The sequence below is a fragment of the Lipophrys pholis genome, assembly GCF_963383615.2.
Source record: "Lipophrys pholis genome assembly, chromosome: 7".
NCBI classification, from domain to species: Eukaryota; Metazoa; Chordata; class Actinopteri; order Blenniiformes; family Blenniidae; genus Lipophrys; species Lipophrys pholis.
In genome coordinates this window covers 26,309,288-26,330,353 of record NC_137638.1, presented here as the reverse complement: position 1 = coordinate 26,330,353, position 21,066 = coordinate 26,309,288, and the positions used below count along the sequence as shown (strand labels likewise).

Sequence of the window (21,066 nt, the reverse complement as noted above, 5' to 3'; positions counted from 1 at the left end):
GTACATCTAGATTACCATTCTAAATGTTTTCTGGCAGCGTCAGTTTAAGAGTGATGCACAAATAAAGCCGTTTGAGAACAGAGTGATACCAAAACAGAATTTATTTGTAATCAGACTAGAATAGAGGAATTTCACAATTCATATAATTGACATTCAGAGTGAAAATGAAACAAAACAAAAAAAAAAGTGAACAGACAAGAACAAATCAGAGAAGGTATGGCTTTGGTTAAATAACTAATAAACTGATTTGAGGAAACAACTGTTAAATGCTATCTTAAATAGAGTAAGTGAAGATTTAAGGCTCTAGAATTCCCTGAAAAGACGAAAGGCTGACTATATCTGCTGCTCACCTCGCAGACCACCAGGCTCGTATTGTTATTTTTCAGTAGACTCAAAGACTAATAACCTGAAAACAGACCCGACGGCTGACTTGACGTCAGTTTCCTGCCGACTTCTCCAGTGTTATTAGACACGAGACTCATAGGAAGGTTAAGGCAACCTGTTAACAAATACACTCTGGGGCTGTATTACAAAGTCATTAGTCCACAGCTGCATAGTTACTAGAAAGTCACACAGATTTTGTGTACTGTTTGAGCGATGCACGTCTTTCACAACAACAAACATTCACCAGCTTCTCGATACAGTAATGACAGCAGAGAGTGTCTTTCCTGTGCCTTTCCAGCAGCCGCTCTCCTCCCTCCTCCAGACGAGTGGTTAATTAACACGTGTACATGCCAAGCATGTCAGCGCTTTTGCTTATAACGTAGCTGCATTGGATATTTACAAGAAGAAAATCTGTGGATTTGACCAGGAACAGTCATGGCTGTGTACGAGATACACAATTTACTCCCAAAGTCTTTGAGTGACTCCACTTCACTGAATGAGACAACGTTCAGATCGTTTTCTCTTTTCTTCAGTGGAAAGACAAGGAATGATTTTGCAGCACAAAAACAATGTTCGCACGACGGCCGGCGCACGGCCGCATGCTGCACTTGGTTTCTGCTGTTAAATATCCACGCAGACGCGCTTTGCTTTTGGTTTGAAGCAGGTTAGGAAGCTGATCTGACAGTAGGATTGATTCAATCTGCTCGGTACCAGTGGCCACCCTCACAGTCTTTACATCCAGGCGATGACTGAGTGACTCTGAAAATCACTACGGCTTCACACAGAATAACGAACGCCAACCAACTTATCCAGTCAGACTTAATCCACCATGGATCCAACTTCATGCAACAGATAATAAAGTATCAAAACTCAATTTGCCCTCGGTTGTAAAAACACTTTAGTGAAAAGCTAAAAACAACAGGTCACCTGCTCCCTGTTATACTTCTTTAGATTTGTTGTTTTTTATGGTTTCAAAAAGGACAAACTCAACCAGTGAGCATCTTCAAACATACATAATCATTTATGAATTTTAGTAAGAATTTACTGCCTCTGAAAATGATCAAAAGTGGCTGATTGGAGGGTTACATGAACGATGGACTGCTTGGAGCCACTGAGAATCAGACTGGGAGTGAGGTCATCTCCAGTTGGTTTTCCAGCAGCATCATTTTGGGTTTTGAAAAAACAAAAACAAGCAAACTTTGCATAACCTTTAAAAACGGACGACATCAGTGTCACGTTTACTCATTGAATGTACAAAATTCAGAAAATCTTCAGAAAGAATTGGTGTCAGTCCAGACAAAAAACTTTTTTTTTTTTTTTTTAAACCACATTTTTGAAAAACCTTTAGTTTGGTGGAGGCAGTGAGCTGCTCAAGTCACATGCACATACCTAAACCCACACACGCTTCCAACGTCCTCCGATACAAACCGACTGTGTTCTCACTCTACCTGTGCTAAACCTGCTTCAGCCACTTCCTCTCAGCTCCGACCGGAGCGCGGCGCGGGCGGCAGCGCCTAGCTGAACAGCTTGATGAAGCAGCCGTGGCAGTAGGGTTTGTCGTTCTGTTCTTTAAAGGTGCCTTTGTTCAGCTGTTTCAGGCAAAAGGCGCACACAAAGTGCTCCGGGTGGAACTTCTTGGACATGGCGGTGATGCAGCGGCCCGTGATGGGCTTCTGGCAGCCGGAGCACAGCGAGCCGCGGCGCTCGTGGTAGTGCACTTCACAGTAGGGCTGGCCATCGTGCTCGAAGAAGCTCCCGTTCACGAACGGGGTGAAACACTCCTGCAGACACACGCAGAGGAAGGGGCCGGTGTCTTTAATTCCAATTCAATTCAAAGCATCCATTTAAATTAAATGGTCTATGGATTTATTTCTAATGTGGATTTTTAACACCTGAGCAGCCTCCAACAGGCTTCACTTGATCTGGTACAGTCTCACACACACCTTCTATGCAATGATCAGATATACACACGATGGATTACAAACTAAAATATATAAAAAGAAACAATCATGAAAAAAAGATTTGTTCTGAAACACAATATAGATTTTAGACGTTGGTTTGATCGCCAGTTAAAAAGGTGCTGTTCCCAATAGTTCTCTGCTTTTCTGCTGCCAACAGCTCGATCTGCTTATAAAATCTCTCCTGAAGTATTTCACCAGGAACGTCTGCATTAGTCAGTAAAGAGCCGATGATTCATCAACAATGTGTGAATGACGCATCGACATCGCAAACGTATCGTCACAGAACTCCCATCTCAACGTTTTTTTGGCAAAAAGGAATCTGCAACAACTGAGTTGCATTTTACAGTTTAACTATTAGGATCAAGCAGCAGAATCAGACAGTTTTCATTGTGGCTGTTTGTCCCGTGGCAGGGCTGCACGTGTGTCAATTGATTTTTTATTCACATTCGTTTTTTAGAATTTTGTAATTTTATAGTCTGAACTGTAGGTTTTCAGTCAACCCAACGTGTAGCACATATTTATTTCCACAGTGTTGAAATATCAAAACAGAAAATGGTAGAATAGAAAAGTCTGGATACAAACCCTGCAAACAAAACACTCGGGGTGCCACAGAGAGTTCAGTGCTGAGATGTAGTTTTCCAGGATGGCTCTGGCACAGCCGCCACATTTCGGAGCAAACATGTCAAAGTAATCCTTCCTGCAGTAGGCCTTCCCATCTTTTTCATGGAAACCTACAAAAGAGACAGGGTGAGGTTTTGACTTTATGAGATCAACAAACCAACCGAGCCGCTACTGGAGTTCACAAAGCTCAATGTCTCGAGTAAAGAGAAGGCAACAATCCTACTTCAGTGTAAATAAAGCGTCACTTCACCTTCGGGGCCAAAAAATGATCCACACTGAGCGCAGAAGAAATGTTCTGGGTGCCATGTCCTATCCAGCGCCGTCACAACTTTCTGAAAGCACATGAGAGCGAGTTTTACTGACCAGTTGACCCACAATAGAAGCTCCAAACCGACAGCGACTCACATCCAGTATGGGCCCGTTGCAGTAGTAGCATCGCGGAGAGAAGAGGCTGTGGTAATCTTTCTCACAGTATGGCTGCCCGTCACGCTCGAAGAAGTTCCTGGAGCCGATCTCCTCCTGACAGTGTGTACACACAAAGTGTTCGGGGTGCCAAGTGCGACCCATCGCCGTCACAACCTGAAAGGTCAAAATAAATGTCAGGTCGACACTGAAAACTCTAAACGCGGTTATATTCCTTAAATATTCCCACACCAGAGCTGCAGCGTTTTAAAAGTATCTCACCTGTCCAACGATTGGCTTGCAGCACGCGCCGCACACTCCTTTAGCTACCGTCTGCACGCCCAGCTTGTTGAGGTCGGACTGCAGGCTGCCCAGCATGTTGTCCAGCTTGTTGACCTGCGTCGGGTTCCCACCCGGGACGCCACCTTTCCCCTGCGCCATAATCTGAAAAGGTTCAATCCCAAAGCTGTTCTTTAGTCTCTCATGCTACCGAAGCGATGCGACAAATTGTGCGTGATACTTCAATGTGAGGTGACGTGATTACTGGTGAGCCGTGTGACAGAATGGGGGATAAGAGAAGTGGGGACTCGTGCCTGCATCGGAGGGAAGACTGGGTCGTACTCTGTCTGACAGCCTACCGACACCAGGACTTTGGGCGAAACGGGCTCCACTGGCGGAGGGTGGGCCGGGCTTTTAGGAAGAGGAGGTGGGGGTTCTGGTAGTGGAGTGGGGGGGTGCTGACTCAGGGCGGGTGGTGGTGAGCTTTTAGTTATGAGCCGGTGTGCAGGGGTAGCGGCTTCCTGAATGTGGATGGGCTGTGGAGGAGGAGAAGGCGGGGGAGGAAGAGGCGGGGGTGTGGGGACGGGGGGGTTCTGGACGGGGATCGATCGCTTAGGTTCTTCTAGAACAGGCGGGCGGCGGGGGATGGGGGGCGACAGAGGCGGGAGCACCTTCCTCACAGGGACAGGCGACTCGGGGTGAATTATGATCTGAAGGGGAGAGAAGAACAGAGAAAGCGAGGAAACAGAGGAAAATGTGCAGAAAACGAGAGAAGGTGTGTCGAGTGGAAACAGGAAATGTGGTCAAACTACGGAGCACACAGCCGCCAACCTTGTCGACTTCGCTGCCGGCCCCGTCGGCTCGGAATCGCTGCGGTTTGGACATGACGATGACGCCTTCCGTCAGCCAGTCATCGGACTGTTTACGACGGCGCTCTGAGCGGCCGATCCCCAGTTTACCCTGAAGCTCCTCTATGAGCCGGTCCTGAGAAGTGCTCTTGTTTACGATCATGGGTCCCATCTTCCTACGCAGATGACCGTCTCGGTACATAGGGTGAACATTAGGAATCTCCTTTGTGCGTCTAATCACTGACTTTATCTATGGAAAACATAGTGAGCACCTCCTCTGATATCCAGCTTGAAACATAAGCAGCTCGAGCAGGTAGCAAGCGACTCGCACAAACATGCCAGGATGCAGGTCAGTGGAATCACACTTCATGTACTTCTTGCATGCTTTGACGTGAGCTCACTTTATCACATTCAGGTTTAAAAACGTTTGTGTTTAACAGTTAGTTGTAAGTATATCAAAGCTAAAAAAAAAACAACCAAAAAACCTCCATTAGCTTGTTTCTCCTCCTCCAGCCTCTGCCTGACCGTGTTATTTCTGTTCTGTTGTTCTATTTAGTTCTAATATTTCTTCAGATTAAACAGAACAAACTGACCGGAGCGTCTCAAAACATGAAATCCAGTTTGTTTATAGTCAATTCCTAATTTTGAACTAAAGACCTGGACCATGTTGAGCGCTGAGGGAATTGCGTTCTTATAATTGTGGTCTTTAAATCTACCTATACTTATAAAATATATAAAGAAGTCAAGAGTATCCAGAATTTATAGTGCAAACAGACAGTGATTCCACTGCTCATCACTTCCTGTGTTCGGCCCATTTGAAGCACAACAATATGAAACTTATCAATGGGTCTCAGTGGACTTGTCCACTCGGCCTACAAAGATGAACACACATTGTTTTGTGTGTTTGCTCAATTAACCATTTAATCCAGAAATATCTTGTTAACTCTATTTGGCAGTAGAATGCTTCATTCAAGGCAGAGGCTCGGGAGAATATAAGCATCAGTCATAAAAAAGTAAATAAATAAATAAAGTGGAACAGAAACAAAAGCATCCAGTGTCGTCGAGATGATTACATGTCCGGATGCAGAGACTCTGTCTATGGTGGGTGTCTGGAGGAGGGGCAGGTCCAGGGCAACATCGGGGGTCCCGGGGCATGAGGACGGGGTCATGGACTCGTCCATCCAGCTGGCCTCGGTCAGCGGGGTCATGCTGCCGTCGGTGTACGGCCTCTCAGTGTACGGCGTCATGGTGCCGTCCAGTCCGTCATGTAGGGACATGGACAGCTCCTCGTCAGCCCAGTCCAGATCTCCGTTCCCATCTGTGCCTCCGTCCACCGAGCCGTCAGTGATGGTGTTGGTGGTGCTGGTGAAGGTGTCGGGTTGAATGCTGCCCCTGTCCATGGGCAGGATGAGCTCCTCCTGCACCTCCGGCATCCCTCTGCCGAGACAATGCGCCTCCATCTTCAGCTGCGGGTCCTCCACACTCGCGCTGTGATTCTGTGCAAAACTCATTGCCAGCAACTTGTCCAGCGCCTCGTCCAGGGAGGGCTCCACCGCAGGGGGCCGCTGGACAGTGAGGGGGCCGTCGCTCTGTGCTGTGGGCCCTGCATCTAACAGCTGCCTGCTGATGGTGGTGAAGGCCAGCGGAGGCGGGACGACCAGTGGACAGAGTGGAGAGGGTGAGGACGTTTTAGAGGAGGCGTAACCTGAAAGTGGTGATATGGAGGCAGCAGCAGGAAAAGGGGACGGAGTTGAAAGAGGAGGGCTAAAGTTTCTTAAAGGAGGTGGAGCAGAGCAGTTGACACTGACATCATGAAAACAAGTAGAGCCTAAAGTCTCGGGAGCACAGGGGAATTTACCAACAGCGGTGGAAGGTGAAACTCTTTCCACAGACGGACTGGGTGACTTGGAGAACTTGTTGTCGAGGACAGTGTTGACTGAGGTAAGGGAGGGGGTGGTGGTGGTATTAGAGGATGTTGGGCTATTTCTCATCTGGGAGAGGACGAGCAGAGACTTGGTCTGGTTGGACAGCATGGTTGCAGACACGTCTATGACCGAGTCCAGGTCCAGGTCGCTGGCTGCAGAGAGGGACGACGTGGGACTGAGGGGAGGCAAACGACTCAGATGGGGCTTCGACACACCATCATCTCTTCCATCCTCATCTATGTGCAGCTCAAGACCAGCGGGTAAAGAGAAGAGAGGGGAGGCACAGGCAGACGGGTGGGAAAGAGTGAGGGAAGGAGAAGCCGCTGGGGTAACGGAGGAAGAGATTGCAGGATGGTGAGAGCTTGAAGACGCTCCTGCTGGCTCCAGCAGGGAGCCCAAAGAGCTGGGCTGGAGAACAGAGAAGCAAAGTTGAGGTAAAAGGAAGAGGGCAGAAAAGTTTGTGTTTGGTTGGCTGAGTGGAGTCTTTCCGCTCCACGTTGTACCTTAAAGTCAGACAAAGAGGCCATCAGCTCATCAAGCTCTCTCGTGGCGCAGGAAGCCGACATTCGGGCTTGTTGTTGAGATGAGTCCAAATCACTGTGGTGAGAGGACGGGCTGGAAAATAAAATGAAAAAGTTAATTAGTGTTTACATGCAAACATTGAACCCGTCTTGGCCCACGTTCAGCTTCAGCTCGCCAGGACTCAAAGCTGGATTAAGCAGTTGATGTGAGTTGGTGGGAAAGTTCCGAGTTCCACTATGAGTCGACGAAACATTTACAACTGAGCAGTAATAAATTACAGCAGGTGCTGCGTTAGCTCTCAATGTTCAACAAATAAAATATATTTAACTCAATCAATATTTAATACTGGAGAAGATTGTTTATTCAGCAGCTCTTGCTAATCTATATCATAGTGTTCTAGTTTTTAAGGCAAAATCAGTAAATCCATCAAACGATGCCACAAACCACTAACTCTGACCTTTAAAGGTAAAAATCAGAATTTGAAATATCTGTTACTTTCTAGGAGAACCTATAAAGATGCAGGCAAAAGGTTCTGCAGCCACTTGCCAAGTGGCGCCTCAACAGTGGCTGACGTGCCGCACCGACTTTTCCTCCGAAACAAAACCAGAACGCTCAGATCCTAATAAATCGTTTCACCTGGGTGACGGCACTGAGCCTTCCAGCTCATCCAGCAGACTCTCCACCGTCGGCCGGGCCTCTTCCAGCTTTGTGCCATTCCTCTTGGGTTTCTCATGAGGTGGGGGGCTGACCAGGATGTCTGGACCACTGCCGTTCTCATAGTGGGTGATGCTGCAGGACGGTAGCGGTGGAGCTGCCTCCTCTGGGGACGAAAATCATCAAGGATGGAACAGCAGGAGGCTTTGTCTCTACTATGTTATATACTGGCAACAGTTATCACTGTAGTATTAAATAATACAAATATAATGGTGTAAATGATCCAGTGCCACTTGAACACAAGGTAACACAAGGAGCTGGTAAATCTACTTAAATTTTTCCTTTTTTGTATCTGTATCTATAAAATTAAATAAAAACTCAGTAGTAAAAACTGAGCCGCATCATTACACACTAGTTAACAGGCTGTCCAGCCAGTAACAACTCAACAAAACACAGTTCAACACCAGCTTGTATTGATTGCCGGCCTTGATAGCAGGAGAGTCGGCGGTACTCGTAGTAAAACCAGACGACGGCTCGATTCGTCCGTTGGAGTCGCACATGCAAACAAGACTGTGGCGGTTGAAAGGTTTCTTTTTGCACTTTTACCAGCAGTATAATCTACGATGCAATTTGTACGCGTGTGTAATTTTCATGCCGGCCCTAGTCTGTACCTGTTGTGGGGAACGATGGGGAGCTCTGTTGCACTGCGTTGAGCTCCAGCAGAAGCCTGTCGAGCTCAGAGAGGTTGCTGCCCAGCACAGAGGTCATGGCAGCTGTTGACGAGTCGGAGGTCTTCTGTTTGTTTGGAAAACTGAGGAAGAGACAGAGAAGGAGAAACTCCCAATAGCATCAGAGCATCAACGAAAACGCCACTTGATGATGATGATGTCAACTTTATAGACAAAAGAGTTCAAGTATGCAAAGGATACCTGTAAACGTGGTCCTCTTCAATGTGAGACAGTGGAGAGCTGCTACTGTCCCTCGACCATGAGCTCTTCTGGGCTGAACCTAGTGACTGAACAGCATCATTTCAATTAACCTTCATTATCGAAAAAAATCACTCATTGGACAGGTGTGACTGACGAAGAGTAAAGCCTGCCTGCATAGAGCAAAACCTTTTCAAACTTGTTACATCGAGTGTATTTGACGTTTTAAGTTGAATCAGACCACAGATGAAGCGTCACACCATGCGACCGGACTGTAAAGGAAAGCTACCTGCTGCGAGGAGTGGTGGGAGTCCCGCTGGTCTGCCAGTGACCCGTTCAGAGCTTCAGCTGAGGGTGGCGGAGGGACCGGAGGAGGGACCGACACATCTTGGTAGGAGTGTCCTCCAGTTGGGATGGAGTACGGGGTTTCATCAGGCAGGAACACCGGTCGTTTAGAGATGTGGGACGTAGTGGATTCCAGGTCTGCCAGCAGTGCGTCTGAAAGATGAAACGCACGATAGCGTACATTTATGATGTGAAAATCTTACATTGATTTATTTTTTTAACTCTTTAAAAATCCAGTAGTCTCATTTGTCTCATTTGCCTGACAAAAATATCACAGCCGGATTCCTAAACTGTTTTTGTAAGATGTTTCAACTTACAAATACGGCCGGGCTGCAGAGCAGTGAATTCTTTAATGGGGTTGTTGGGTGCTCCGATGAGACTCTTGGCTGCAAACGGACAATGGCTGAGAGTTCCAACACTCTCATTCCAACATGTCTACAGAAAAAGCTTTCTCCTCAGTGCAGATCATGTAAGATAAAGGCCATGTGACCAGGATAGCAGGGCGTATCAATTCACACCTACAACCACAAAATATCCCTCTCAAATCCCAAACATAGTTTACTTTTTCCATCTGTCCACACTAAAAATACACACCTGCAGTCTGTTCAGTCAGTCTGTGTCTATGATTAGCCGCGGTTTTCTGAGAATGTGTGTGTGAACTTAACAGGAGCAAGACCGATAACAGAAAGAGGCAGACAGACAGAAAAGTGTTTCTGAATCCTGTCCAGGGTTGAAGGGGTCCAGCGTTACCCCGCTGAGGAACGCAGGAACAAAATAAACTCTTACGTCACACAATCCATCCTTCGTCAGTCCGTCTAGAATAGAATATCACTGGCTGTGTACTGTAACACTACAGAGACTCTGGCCCGTTAAAGAGTCGGCTTCGAACAATTAACACACATTTATATTGATAAACTCGCAGGGAGGGAAACTATTCAAACATCTAAAGAGGACAATGTATTTCAGCAGACTTCTGCCACTGGAGTATGATCTGTGTGAAACAAACTGTTCAGATTGGTAAAAACTATACTTTCCTGTCTTTTGTGAGAGTTATTCTATAAATGTATTCCATCATCCTTGGAAAAAGAAAATGCTTCAGCTGTTGTCAAACAATTCGACAAATATTAATGCTACATCAACAGATACAGTTTGACAAGAACCTAAAAATGAACTCATACAGAAGAAAATAGGATGAAAATGTAAATGTAAAAATATGAAATATACCACAAGTGGTGTTAAAACAGATCTCTCACAACAAACCTGTGACACTATTGTTGACAGAAAAGAAGGGCAGTTATAGTAAACCAGACCCACCATTACAAATGTATACATAAGATTGTTCAAATTCTTAGAAAATCCAACATCTATACTCACATTTTCCCCTGGATGTATCTGTAATATCCTCCACAGTGAAATAAGATGTGTATGTGTGTGTGTGTGTGTGTGTGTATGTGTGTGTGTGTGAAGCAGACAGCAGCAAAGTCAAAGACAGTCTGAGCAACAAGCAGTGATGATAACGTGCTGCCGGTTTACTGTGGGAGTGGTTTCCAAGTCCTTTCAGTGTCCCTTCATCTTATTAACAATCCATTAAAAAATCTACCTCATTAATCACTACACACCATCGTACCTACATATTGAGGTAAATATGGCCGACAGAGTTACAACTGTGCAGATGTCAGACTGTCATGTTAATTAAAATAAAAGAATAACTACTTGTGTGATAAAGTGCAAGTATTCAACTCATGCCAACTATTACTAGAGTCAAGGGTTAAAGAAACGGTCGTCTCTCTGACGTCTTCACACCTGGACTTTCACTGAATTCAGCCTCGACACTTCAGCGTGGTCCTCAATCCAAATGGGGATTTGTCCAGAAGCCAAAAGTTTCAAGCCATGAAGTTTGACATAAACCACATGGGAGCACAAACCTATTTAAAGCTGTAAGCTCACAGAGGAACCCATGTCTGTGCAAATGTGCTGAAATATCACGACCAGCTCAAAATAATCTGCACCTGGTGCTGACATGCTAAACAAGGTCCTACTGAAGTTGACTTTGTCACTCATAAAACAAAGCCTCCAGATAGAAAAAAATACCGCCACTGACTTTGGGACAAAGGTGAGACGTGTAAAAGGAGGCACAGATTAAAGCCTCTCTCGTTCAGAACAGTACCGGCTTTAAAATAACAAACAAAAAAAAGATAACCTCAAGACTTACTAATTATGGTAATGTATTCCTAGAAAGTTCTTGGTAGCATTGAGGGAGAGCACAGCTGTCGGACCAGAAAGGGTTTCCAAAATGCTCGTAGACAGCCAAGTTTTTGACTCCTTTTCTAACAGCGTCCCTGCCTGCTGATGCAACACATCTGCCAGTTCGGCTCAGGCTAATGAACTCCACAATAGACCTCAGCAGGGGGCCTCCGTTACAGTGGAAGAAGTGCCCGAATTAAACATTGAGGGCCGGTGAATTATGATTGTGCTCAATTCATGAGAGGAAAACAGCCACAGTTCGTTTTAAAGCTCCTGGGGCTATGTTTCAATAAAAACTCATCAATAAAGCAACATGCTTCGCCTCACAACAACTTCTAATATTGGGTCAACGTCAGACTTGCTGATGTTTTTGTTAAAAGCTGTTGGGACCCATAATCCACAGAAGATTTACTCTTTTTAAAGAACTCTTACTTTTACACATTTGAGTTTTGCCCTAAAGGTTATTTGATTTTAATTTGCTGACATGACAAATGAATTCAGCTGAAGAAGAGGCTTTCGATAAAACGCTGAACGGTTTAACTCTACACATAATTCTCTTTATCGTGGCTTTTTCTCAAACAGCATCCTCTCAATATCTCAATGATAAACATAAATCACAGAAAACATGATCAGCGAACTGACAAACTCTATATTCATGTACTTTCAGTTGTTGCGCAGCAAACCAATACTATTTTTTTTTGGAGTGGTGAACAAAAAAGAAATAAGCTCATTTATTTCAAAGGGAGTTAGTGAAATGATTTGCTTTATTTGTTTGGTTCATGTGGCCAAAAATTAAAGACTACATATGAATTTGTTATTTGGTTGATAGCAGGATACAAAACAACTCCTGGTGGCGTCACAGTGTAAAACAAAAAGAGCATTTTGTGATTTCTTTTGTTGCTCATCAGTTTGATGTAAACACCCATGTGTTTAACCAACCTTGATGTAGGTGCATTTAGGAGCATACCTTCAGGTTTAACATTAAAAAAAAGTGGGCGATAAATATAATGAAGACAAAAATACACCGAGGTTTATGATCTGTAAGAATTCAGAATAGTTGGTTACTATTTCAGCACCTTTCTACTGTATGAATCATAAAAGAATGAAGATGCTACTGAAGAATGTTTTGGTTTTTCTGCATCCCACATTTCCCTGTGGAGGGCAGCATTGGGTCTGGCATGAAGATGGACAACAAACCACAATAACACAACTTTGGTCCACAAAGAGATGGGAGCATTAAGAATGAAAACATGCACTGTAAGCCAAGAAATGGGCTAATCTTTTCCATTCCAGACAGGGGGCAGGAACCACAATGGACAAGGTCCAATTCTACTCCAACAGCACCGTGACTCAATAGGCCATTGTGTAATGTTTGGAGGAAGAAAACTGTCATGTGAAAAGGTTATGACTGAGACTAATAGTTCAAGATGAATCAGTTAGTTCTCAATCAAAATACCAACTAAGTCACAGTGACAGTAGCTCTGTGAGGTGATTCAACTGTGAGGCCATCTAATCTTTACTATTTTCAACAAACAACTGAAGTCATGTGGATAGTGTACACATTCTTGTGGCAGTGGGTGCATGTACAGTCTTGTCTGCACAGCCCTATCCACCCACCAAAGGCCCTGCCACGGTCCTGCAGTGTTTATCAGATGGGAACGAAGGTCCATGGGGAATTCCACACATTCCTCTGTCCACTCTGCAGAACGCCAGCTACCGGGCGGCGACACGGGAAAGGTGGCTCACTTTCGCTAATTCAGTGGAACCTCATTTGTCCCACGTGTCCCAACCGTGGTTAAAAACGATGCTTCACAATGAAAATCTACCCCAGCAGTACATTCCTACGATACCACAGGATATGATGTAGTGAGCCTGTGAAGAATGTGCTTTGAGAACAAAACACCATCTGTCAATTCACAATATGAAAATAATGTGTTGACAATTGCAGGAGCCATTCCACTAACTACGGCATGCTTTGAATTCCAGGATAAGGGAGATGTCAATGTTTTTACTGTCCATTTCTCACAGAGCGTAGAGTACCATGCCGGGCAGAGGAACCCGGGGCTGTCTAATCTTTTTCTATTAACATGTGGGCAACAGTGATGGGCCACCAGAGTCAGCTCACCTGTTTATAGCCGAGGAGCAAAGAAGCAGAACTGGCCGCAGCTCCACACCGAAACCCAACCCCATCAGGCCAACCCAACACGATATTTATATCAAACAAGACAGGCAGAGGCCACCGAGAGGGGGTGGAGGGTGAGATGCCAGTGAAACAGAAAGGGAAGGCTGTGTGGAAACGGCAAAAGAGCGAAAATGAGCCAACATCAGACAGATCAAATTATAAACCAAGAGAAAGATATTCAAATAAATGTCACCTGAACACCTGCTTCCACAGTAGGAGACATAAACCTAAACATACAAAGGATGAATGAAGCAGCACACTATCAGTAAGACAGAAGCATCTAAGGGGTGATTACTACCTAAAAATACACGGCCAAGCAGCCCCATAACCAAAAGATGACACTCCCCTTCAGCCATTGCTGGACCAAAATAAAAGTACTTCCCCACAGACCAGTAAATCAGATGACAAGGGAAAGTTTAAAGACTGATGTAACACCCAGTCACTGAGGACACATTCACAGCCGTGCATGTATGAAAACTGTATGTCAGTGAGGAGCCTTTTGTGCAGTAATGGCCGCCAGAGAAAGACTGTTTTGTCTCTCTTGCACTTTAATCAGAGACTGAGGACATCCAGTTGTACACCAGATGGAGAACCATCATACAGAACAGAGGTGTCACACTCATTTCAGTTCAGGTCCACGAACGGCACAATTTGATTTCAATGGGTAAAATTATATCACAACAAAATCTATCATGACCAACATGTTGTTTTCTCACTCATATAAAAGTTCAAATAAATCCTTACAGCCTTGAACAGTTAACCAGATCTATGGTTACTGAACTATAGTAAAGTACAATACTATAAGAAATCAGATATATAGAAAAGTACATAAATATACAATCAATTTTAATGCCAATAAGGAATGGGTTCTATCAATTATTTTTGATCTATCTGCAAATTAATGATTGTTTTATTGAAACACTCAAGATCTTGACGTTTTTTCCTTGAACAAAGACAAAACTATCTAACTCCAACATCTTATATCTCACTACTTTCTCAATCTGCTCCCTTATTATAAAATGAATATCTTACATGTACAATCACAGTACCTGAATATCTGTGTAATTAATGAACATTTTGTGGGTGTTTTAAAAGATAGACAGTACAGATCACCAGCACACACACAACAAAACGTGATTAGACAAATGTGTAACTCAATCATTGTGACAGCTGTATTTGTATTTAGTGAACTGGAGTGAAAATACCTGCCCTGCAGGCATTAAGTTACCCTGCCTGGAGACACACTGACAGTCTCTGGATGTGCCCTGAGGTGTCCTCAGCTTGGGTAACACTGTAAAATCTCAGATTCATACTACATTACCCAGCCTATTAGGAAAACAAACAGGGTGGTTATCCGAGCGATGTTACAAGGCCTTGGCAGCGGCATGGCAGAGAGGAAGAGGAAGGGTGCGCAGTGGAACAACACTATGGTGCAAGAGCGTTTAACAGAGGGAAACGCTGTTCCAGCAGCAGGATCGCACACTGAAATCTCTCCCTCCGACCAGCGTTTGAGCAGAGTCAGTGGCCTCCAGCACCGAGTCTGCTCATTGTTTTCCTCCTCTGTTTCCTGAGGATGTGGGGCAGGCCGTGTTGCCTAAGCGATGAGGTCAGCCATGCGGCTCACTCTTCCCCAGACCCCGAACAGGATGGGTGTGGAACTCGGGAACAAGACTGATTTACAGTCAGGAGCTTCCTTCTGGCCAAGACGGCCGGCTCGCTGGTTTAGGGGTGGTATGCACTAACCCCTCGGCTCTCATGGGGTGATGATAGCTAGTTTGGTAACACTAACTCCACACTGGGTCATAGAAACCACTGAAGACTTTCTAAGATTTTTTGGTATGCTGTGCAACCGCTGTAAACATTCAGGACCACGCTGCCTACGTCTCAGCCAAGTCGTACTACTGCACCGAGAGCGAGGCCTTCCTCTGGACGCTGAGCAACTGATACTAATACAGTCAATCTTATGAGGCTGCTAAGTGTTTGCGAAAGGCATGCTTCAGAGGGTGTTGCTGTTTTAGCCTCTCAGGCCTCAGTACGTCTGCAGAACGAAGCCGAGTGGCTCCCGCTGTTTTAAAGCCTGCCCGGGTTTGAACAATAAACAGCACCTGCTGCCTCCTGTGCTTTTTCTCAGATGATCAGAGGAACAGTCAGTGTTTATAGGTAGGCAACTGCGTACTGGTTCGATTTTTTTTCCCCTTTAATCCATTCCCAGATTGATGTTTATGTGCTCAGCTGACGGATAAAGAGATTCAAGCTGGTCTAGTTGTCGCGGCGTTAAGTGAGCAAGTCTGACTAGTTACCTTGTTGATGAAGACCATATTTACACAACAACACTTAAGTGAAAACTGCAAACTTTCATTGTGTTTTGGGCAAATGTTGTTTACACAACAACTTTCGGAAAATGGCTCCACAGTACTTTTTAAAAATGCTCCGTCTCCGTTTTCACAGGGAAAATGTAACATGTCTGAAACGCTGCTACTGCACATGTGGACAAAGGTCGTAGTAAATAGTTGTGCATGCGCCACAAGTTGGACAGTGACAATGAGGGACGCCAGGTGCTGTTTGTGCTTCTCAATCTAAGATCTAACTGTGCTTCTCCAAAGAAGCACACATTTACTGTACCATCAGCTGGATCCGATGTGGAGACATTTCTTTCACACGGCAGACACTGAGTGGGGCTATACGATGAAGAAAGACCGTTTAAAGAAGCTTGAATGTTTAGTTCTCTGCGTGCATGTGGAGGTATTTATTACAGAAAGCCTCGTGTCACTGGTTGAAATTATATGACGCCATTATGAGTTTTTCCAAGGCATTGAGCTAAAGCCCAGGATTATCATCTATTTATATTTACTGACTTTAGCCACGATAGCCCAACAAGCAATGTGGAGTCACCAATTAATTGAAGAAGTAAACCTCTAGGCTGTTAAAAGAAGCTGTCATAGCCAGAAAATGTGAGCACAGGAAGAACATGCCAACCACACATGGAGCGAACCCCGCCTGAAAGTGAACCTGGGTCTTTTAATCACTTTACTATCCTGGTGACCACAATAAAAAAAGACATCTGCAGAAATGAGAGAATTTAGAAGTTTATATTGTGTGAAAGGCTGAGACAGTAGCTAACAGTCAGCCATGTTTGTTATCTGTCAAAAAAAAGAAAAAGAAAAACTGTGTCAAACATAAAAAAAGACTTCTCAGTGAGACAGAGTGCTGTTTCAAATGCACTCAAGTTACCTCTCGGTCTCTAAAAGTTTCAAAGATCTAATATGAAACATGTGGCAGTTCCTCACTTTGTCTGGTCAGTAACCTTTAAATTCACACAGCTTGTAAATTAGAATAAAAAAAGCTTAATAACAAGCTAAGAGATAGTTCTTAAGGATGATTCGCATGTTAGTTATGGAACGGTAGTGTAATGCCAGTGTAAACACAGTGTGTCCAGTGCAAACACAGAAGAGTGTGTCCACAGTGAAGAGAGTGAGGTCAGTGCACCTGAATCTCATAAGAGCCTGAGGAATTCGCAGCGAGATGAAGCTTCACAAACAGACACGTTGTGCCACATGTGGTGGCTTCAGGAGGAACATTTGTCCTCTCAGCCACATCAGTGATGAAAGTGAAGCTGAGGCCGGCTGCCACCTGGTTTGGAGCTCTTCTGGAAAAGTCGGTCTCAGTGGACTCGACTGGCAGCACGGCCCCACTCTGTGGAGGGGTTTCCCTTTGTGGAGCGGGTAAGCAATGTAGACAGGTCAATGTGCACAGGCACACAAAAGAAAGGTGAGTCGTCAGGTTTCTACTCGGCTCCACGGAGGCCTGCCAGTAATCAGTGCGCCTCAATACCAGGACCTACAGGGGCTTGTTAACGGAGGGTTTACTGGAAGTACAGTAAACCACATTCCTGAAGTATTTACAAATATTTACTATGGCTTGTTTTTGCACACTGAGGGGGAACATGGGAGGGGGCCGACGTACAAAATGTTTGAAAGTGTTTGGTTTGCTACAGCTGGGCGGTTAAAAGCCATTTAACTTAACAGCTCTGTGATTATGCTGCCACCAGGCCCCAAAGAAAATTTAAACAAAAACCAAGTGTCTGCAATTACTGGAGGGTCCTGGTCTGAAACCGGCAGCCCTCCCTCTGGTGGCAGGAGGAGCAGGACTGGGAGAAGTGGCAGGAGGCGAGTCATGACCCACAGAGTATTTGGCCTTGGACCCTGACACACAGTGATGTTAGAAATTCCTCTGCAGCCCTGCCTCCCTCGGCCTGCCGTTAAGGCTGCTTCAGTAGGCCGCGGGCTCCCCCTCCAACAACAATCAATCCTTTCAGAGTCCCACGGCAGCAACAGCATCTAATGCAGCCCCGAGGTATCGCCGAGCACAGAACGCAGGCCACCATCTCTCCACTTCAACAACTCACAAATCCTTTACACTCTCAGACCGATAACCTGGCACGCAAAACAAGCGATTTGTTTTGATTTAGTACGAGTAAATATAGCCGACCGGCCAGCTGCTGAACGCTATAACAACAGAATTAGAAGCCCGGGGTCAAAGGTCAAGGGACAATGATTAGTGACGTACAAAAAATAGACGAAGTCAATAAAGGCTGTAGACACAGTGAGTGAGCTGTAGGTTATTGGCTGTCATCACATTGTATTGTATGTAGAGCGGATAAAAGGCTTATATGCTGGAGGTAAAAGGATGAGTCAATGATTGATTGATTAACTGATGAAAACATGAAAATAAAAGGCGTCTTTTTGAACTAGAAATTATTTTTACCAAGTGATTTGTCATAGAATTTAAAAAAAAAAGACGAGCTGAGGTTTTCCTTCAGGGTTTCAGAGACATGAGGTGTACTTTTTATGAGCAAAAATACAACAAAAACAAATAAAATGTTTGATTTAACATGAACAGACAAACTAAAGCAGGAAGACAACAGAAAATGAACAAGAAGAATAATACACTTTTCTAATCCTACGTCTTCTTTGCCATTGACCATTTATATACCATAACTATTAATAAATAATAGAATAATATAAATCCATTATTCCCTCAAGTCAAATTTAAATCTCACAATAAACCCACTTCCTGCTCCATACACTTCTTTAAGAAATCATTTTGCAATTTAAAGCTTTAAGCAGTCAGAACCTCAAGCAGTAATAAACTGTAAATTACAAACTTAAATAAATGGCAATACTTCCTAAAGGGACGCCAAATACCGGTGCTACACTTATACATGAAACAGATTAAACAACATGTTGAGTTTTTCCAATTACATTTAATGCAATTCATTGTTATTTCCCCCAACTGACAACCAACATCAACTTTTGCAGCAACAGGAGGCGTTACCAAACAGACAGACCAACAATCAGAAAGGCTCGTCCGAAGTGTTCCATATTCACAAACTCAAACATTGGTAGAAGTCTATAACGCAATACTGTGTTGTTCTCAATATTTCTTTTAGAAAGGAATAAAAAAATAAAACCAAATCAGTACGGATTACCATAAGCAGTAAACAATTGAAACAAAATTACACCAGCAACAGTTGAAACCCCTCTCAACCACAAATTAGGTCATCGTGTGGTAAAAGTCGCATAAATTACAGGTACAGGGTTAGAGGCAAAAATAAAAATATTAGAAAGGCATATATTTGTATATTTATCCTTTGTGGTGCTCATGACAATGCCGCACTTTTCTCTCTAAATCCAAGCATGTTGGTAACTTGTAATTGTCCTCTAATGGGCCTGCAGGGATCGTCAGTCAGTGGTAACCATACAATGGACTAGTAATTTGTCTCCGAGTGTGTCCCAACTTTCACCTGATGTCACCCAGAACAGGCTCAACCCCTTCAACCATACTTTTGATGAAACTACATCAAACTACAAATGCTGTCAGCACCATTAAGATTAAAAAAACACAAAAAAAAGACACTTGTCACTAAGTCTACAGGGATGAAAACATTTGTATTTACCAGAAGGCCACTGTGGTGATCTCTCTTCCACCGTGTCACCAGCAAGCGTACTAAGTCTTACCACACAATATTAGACTTTTCCATGGTAAAAAGTTCCAGTTTAGTATGAAAAGTGACAAATGTGGTGTTCCTTTTCTGTTTTGTTTATCCCAGATATGCACAACCTGTCCCTGTTCTTGGTGGCAGAGTTCATTTACTGATCTGGTCTTTCTGTGTGGAGTTTGCTTGTTCCCTCCATTTGTGCAGGTTTCCTCTCACGTGAGGTTAAATGGAGACTCTAAATTACCCATAGGTGTGAATGTGTGGAAGACTTTCTCTCTCTGTTTGTCCTGTGAAGGACTAGAGACCTGTCCAGGATGGACGGATGAGCAAACACACCGATTTTGGATCAATCAACTTACTTTTCAGATCCAATACAAGATTTTATACGAATAGGTTTAATCATATATCGTGGGGCAAGGGTTCCAATACAACTCGAAACGCACATGTCTAATAAAAACTAAGTTCAACATTTTCTTGTTTCAACCATTTCAACCTCTCCCTAGTTTAGTCTTTGTCTCCCCAGATCCAGAAAGGTTGGGACAATGTTTAAAATCACATCATCTGAGGTGTTAACACGTGAGATATAAAGGAATTGGGTTTTAAAGGGCAGCCTATTTGAAAATTGGTCAAAGTGTTGTTGAAAAGAGAAAGTGTTTTCCAGCAGGCAGGTCTGAGTCCAGCAGGAGTCTGAAGGAGGAGGAGGAGGAGGAGGAGGAGGAGGAGGCCTGTTGTCGACTCCTCCACTTCAAAGCAGGAATGAGGAGCCCGGGGGCAACTAGAGGAGGAGGCAACGCTGGTGTCACAGTGTCAGACAAACATCTCCTCCCTGTGGCTCACTCCTGGGTTGAAGCTGGACGCTAGTTGTGATGATATTTATTATTATTATATGACAGTGTCGGTTGGGTTGAGACGCAGCTCGAGGCTTTAACGTGTGGAGGCGTTGGAACAGCTAGCAGAGTCTCGCGCTGCTACAACGATGCTCAAAGTGGTGGGACTGAAAAGCGTCCGATTCGAGCCCGTTCGGCTGCAATACTCGGCTGATATTAACCCGTTTTCCCTTCCGGAGAACGCCGAGTAACTTCACGGTGAAGCAGAAACAGGCTTTAAACGTTAAATCTCGACGTAACGTGAACCCAGTCCTCCTCCTCCTCCACCTCCTCCACCCCGCGACCCGCTCCTCAATGAAGGGCATAAAAACACTAAACTCTCCCAAACTGACCACTAATACTCACCTAGATCGTCCATAGCAGCTGGCCGGTTGTGGACTGCGTCGCTTTTGGGTTTTCGGAGACTTTCTGGCGTGTTTACGAAGTCTGACTTTTCCTCTTCAAACTTCACCACCGCTGCACTGGAAGTTGGTGAGGATTTGCCCTCGTGAACGCGCTCCAATGTGTGCATGTGTACTTTACGAGAGCGCGCACCAGGGGCTGCCCCTCGGTGATGAGTGACACCTGGCGGCCCAAAGTGGGAACTACACGTTAACAATAATGGTGACTGGACTGCCACAATAATCTGATGTTCATGTTGGGGTTTTTTGTGTTTTGTCTGATTTATGTCATCTTTAAGTAGATTTGTGTATTTGTCACTTGGTATATTTAGGTAAAGTTTTTGTCTATTTTTGTTTTCACTTTGTGCATCTTTTACGGGCTTTGTAATGTCCTCAAACTGTTTACTTTGATATCACTTTTACTTTAATAATCATGCTTATTTCTCTTCTTGATGGTTCATCATTAGATCCTTTAAAACTGAAATCAAGCAGTATATTTTGTTAAATC

At 44.4% G+C, this 21,066-nt stretch overlaps 1 protein-coding gene across 1 annotated transcript; it reads right to left on the bottom strand.

The window, feature by feature from the left end:
* Positions 1–82: 82 nt before the first annotated feature.
* Positions 83–20,679, bottom strand: pxnb (paxillin b). Its single transcript, XM_080468103.1, has 11 exons — positions 20,524–20,679; positions 8,812–9,020; positions 8,526–8,611; positions 8,268–8,407; positions 7,579–7,762; positions 6,924–7,035; positions 3,651–3,812; positions 3,372–3,545; positions 3,217–3,298; positions 2,928–3,076; positions 83–2,165 (listed from the first exon to the last, which is right to left on the bottom strand). Exons 1-11 carry the CDS (start codon positions 20,534–20,536, stop codon positions 1,899–1,901), a joined length of 1,578 nt encoding a protein of 525 aa, XP_080324229.1. The 5' UTR covers positions 20,537–20,679; the 3' UTR covers positions 83–1,898.
* Positions 20,680–21,066: the final 387 nt, after the last annotated feature.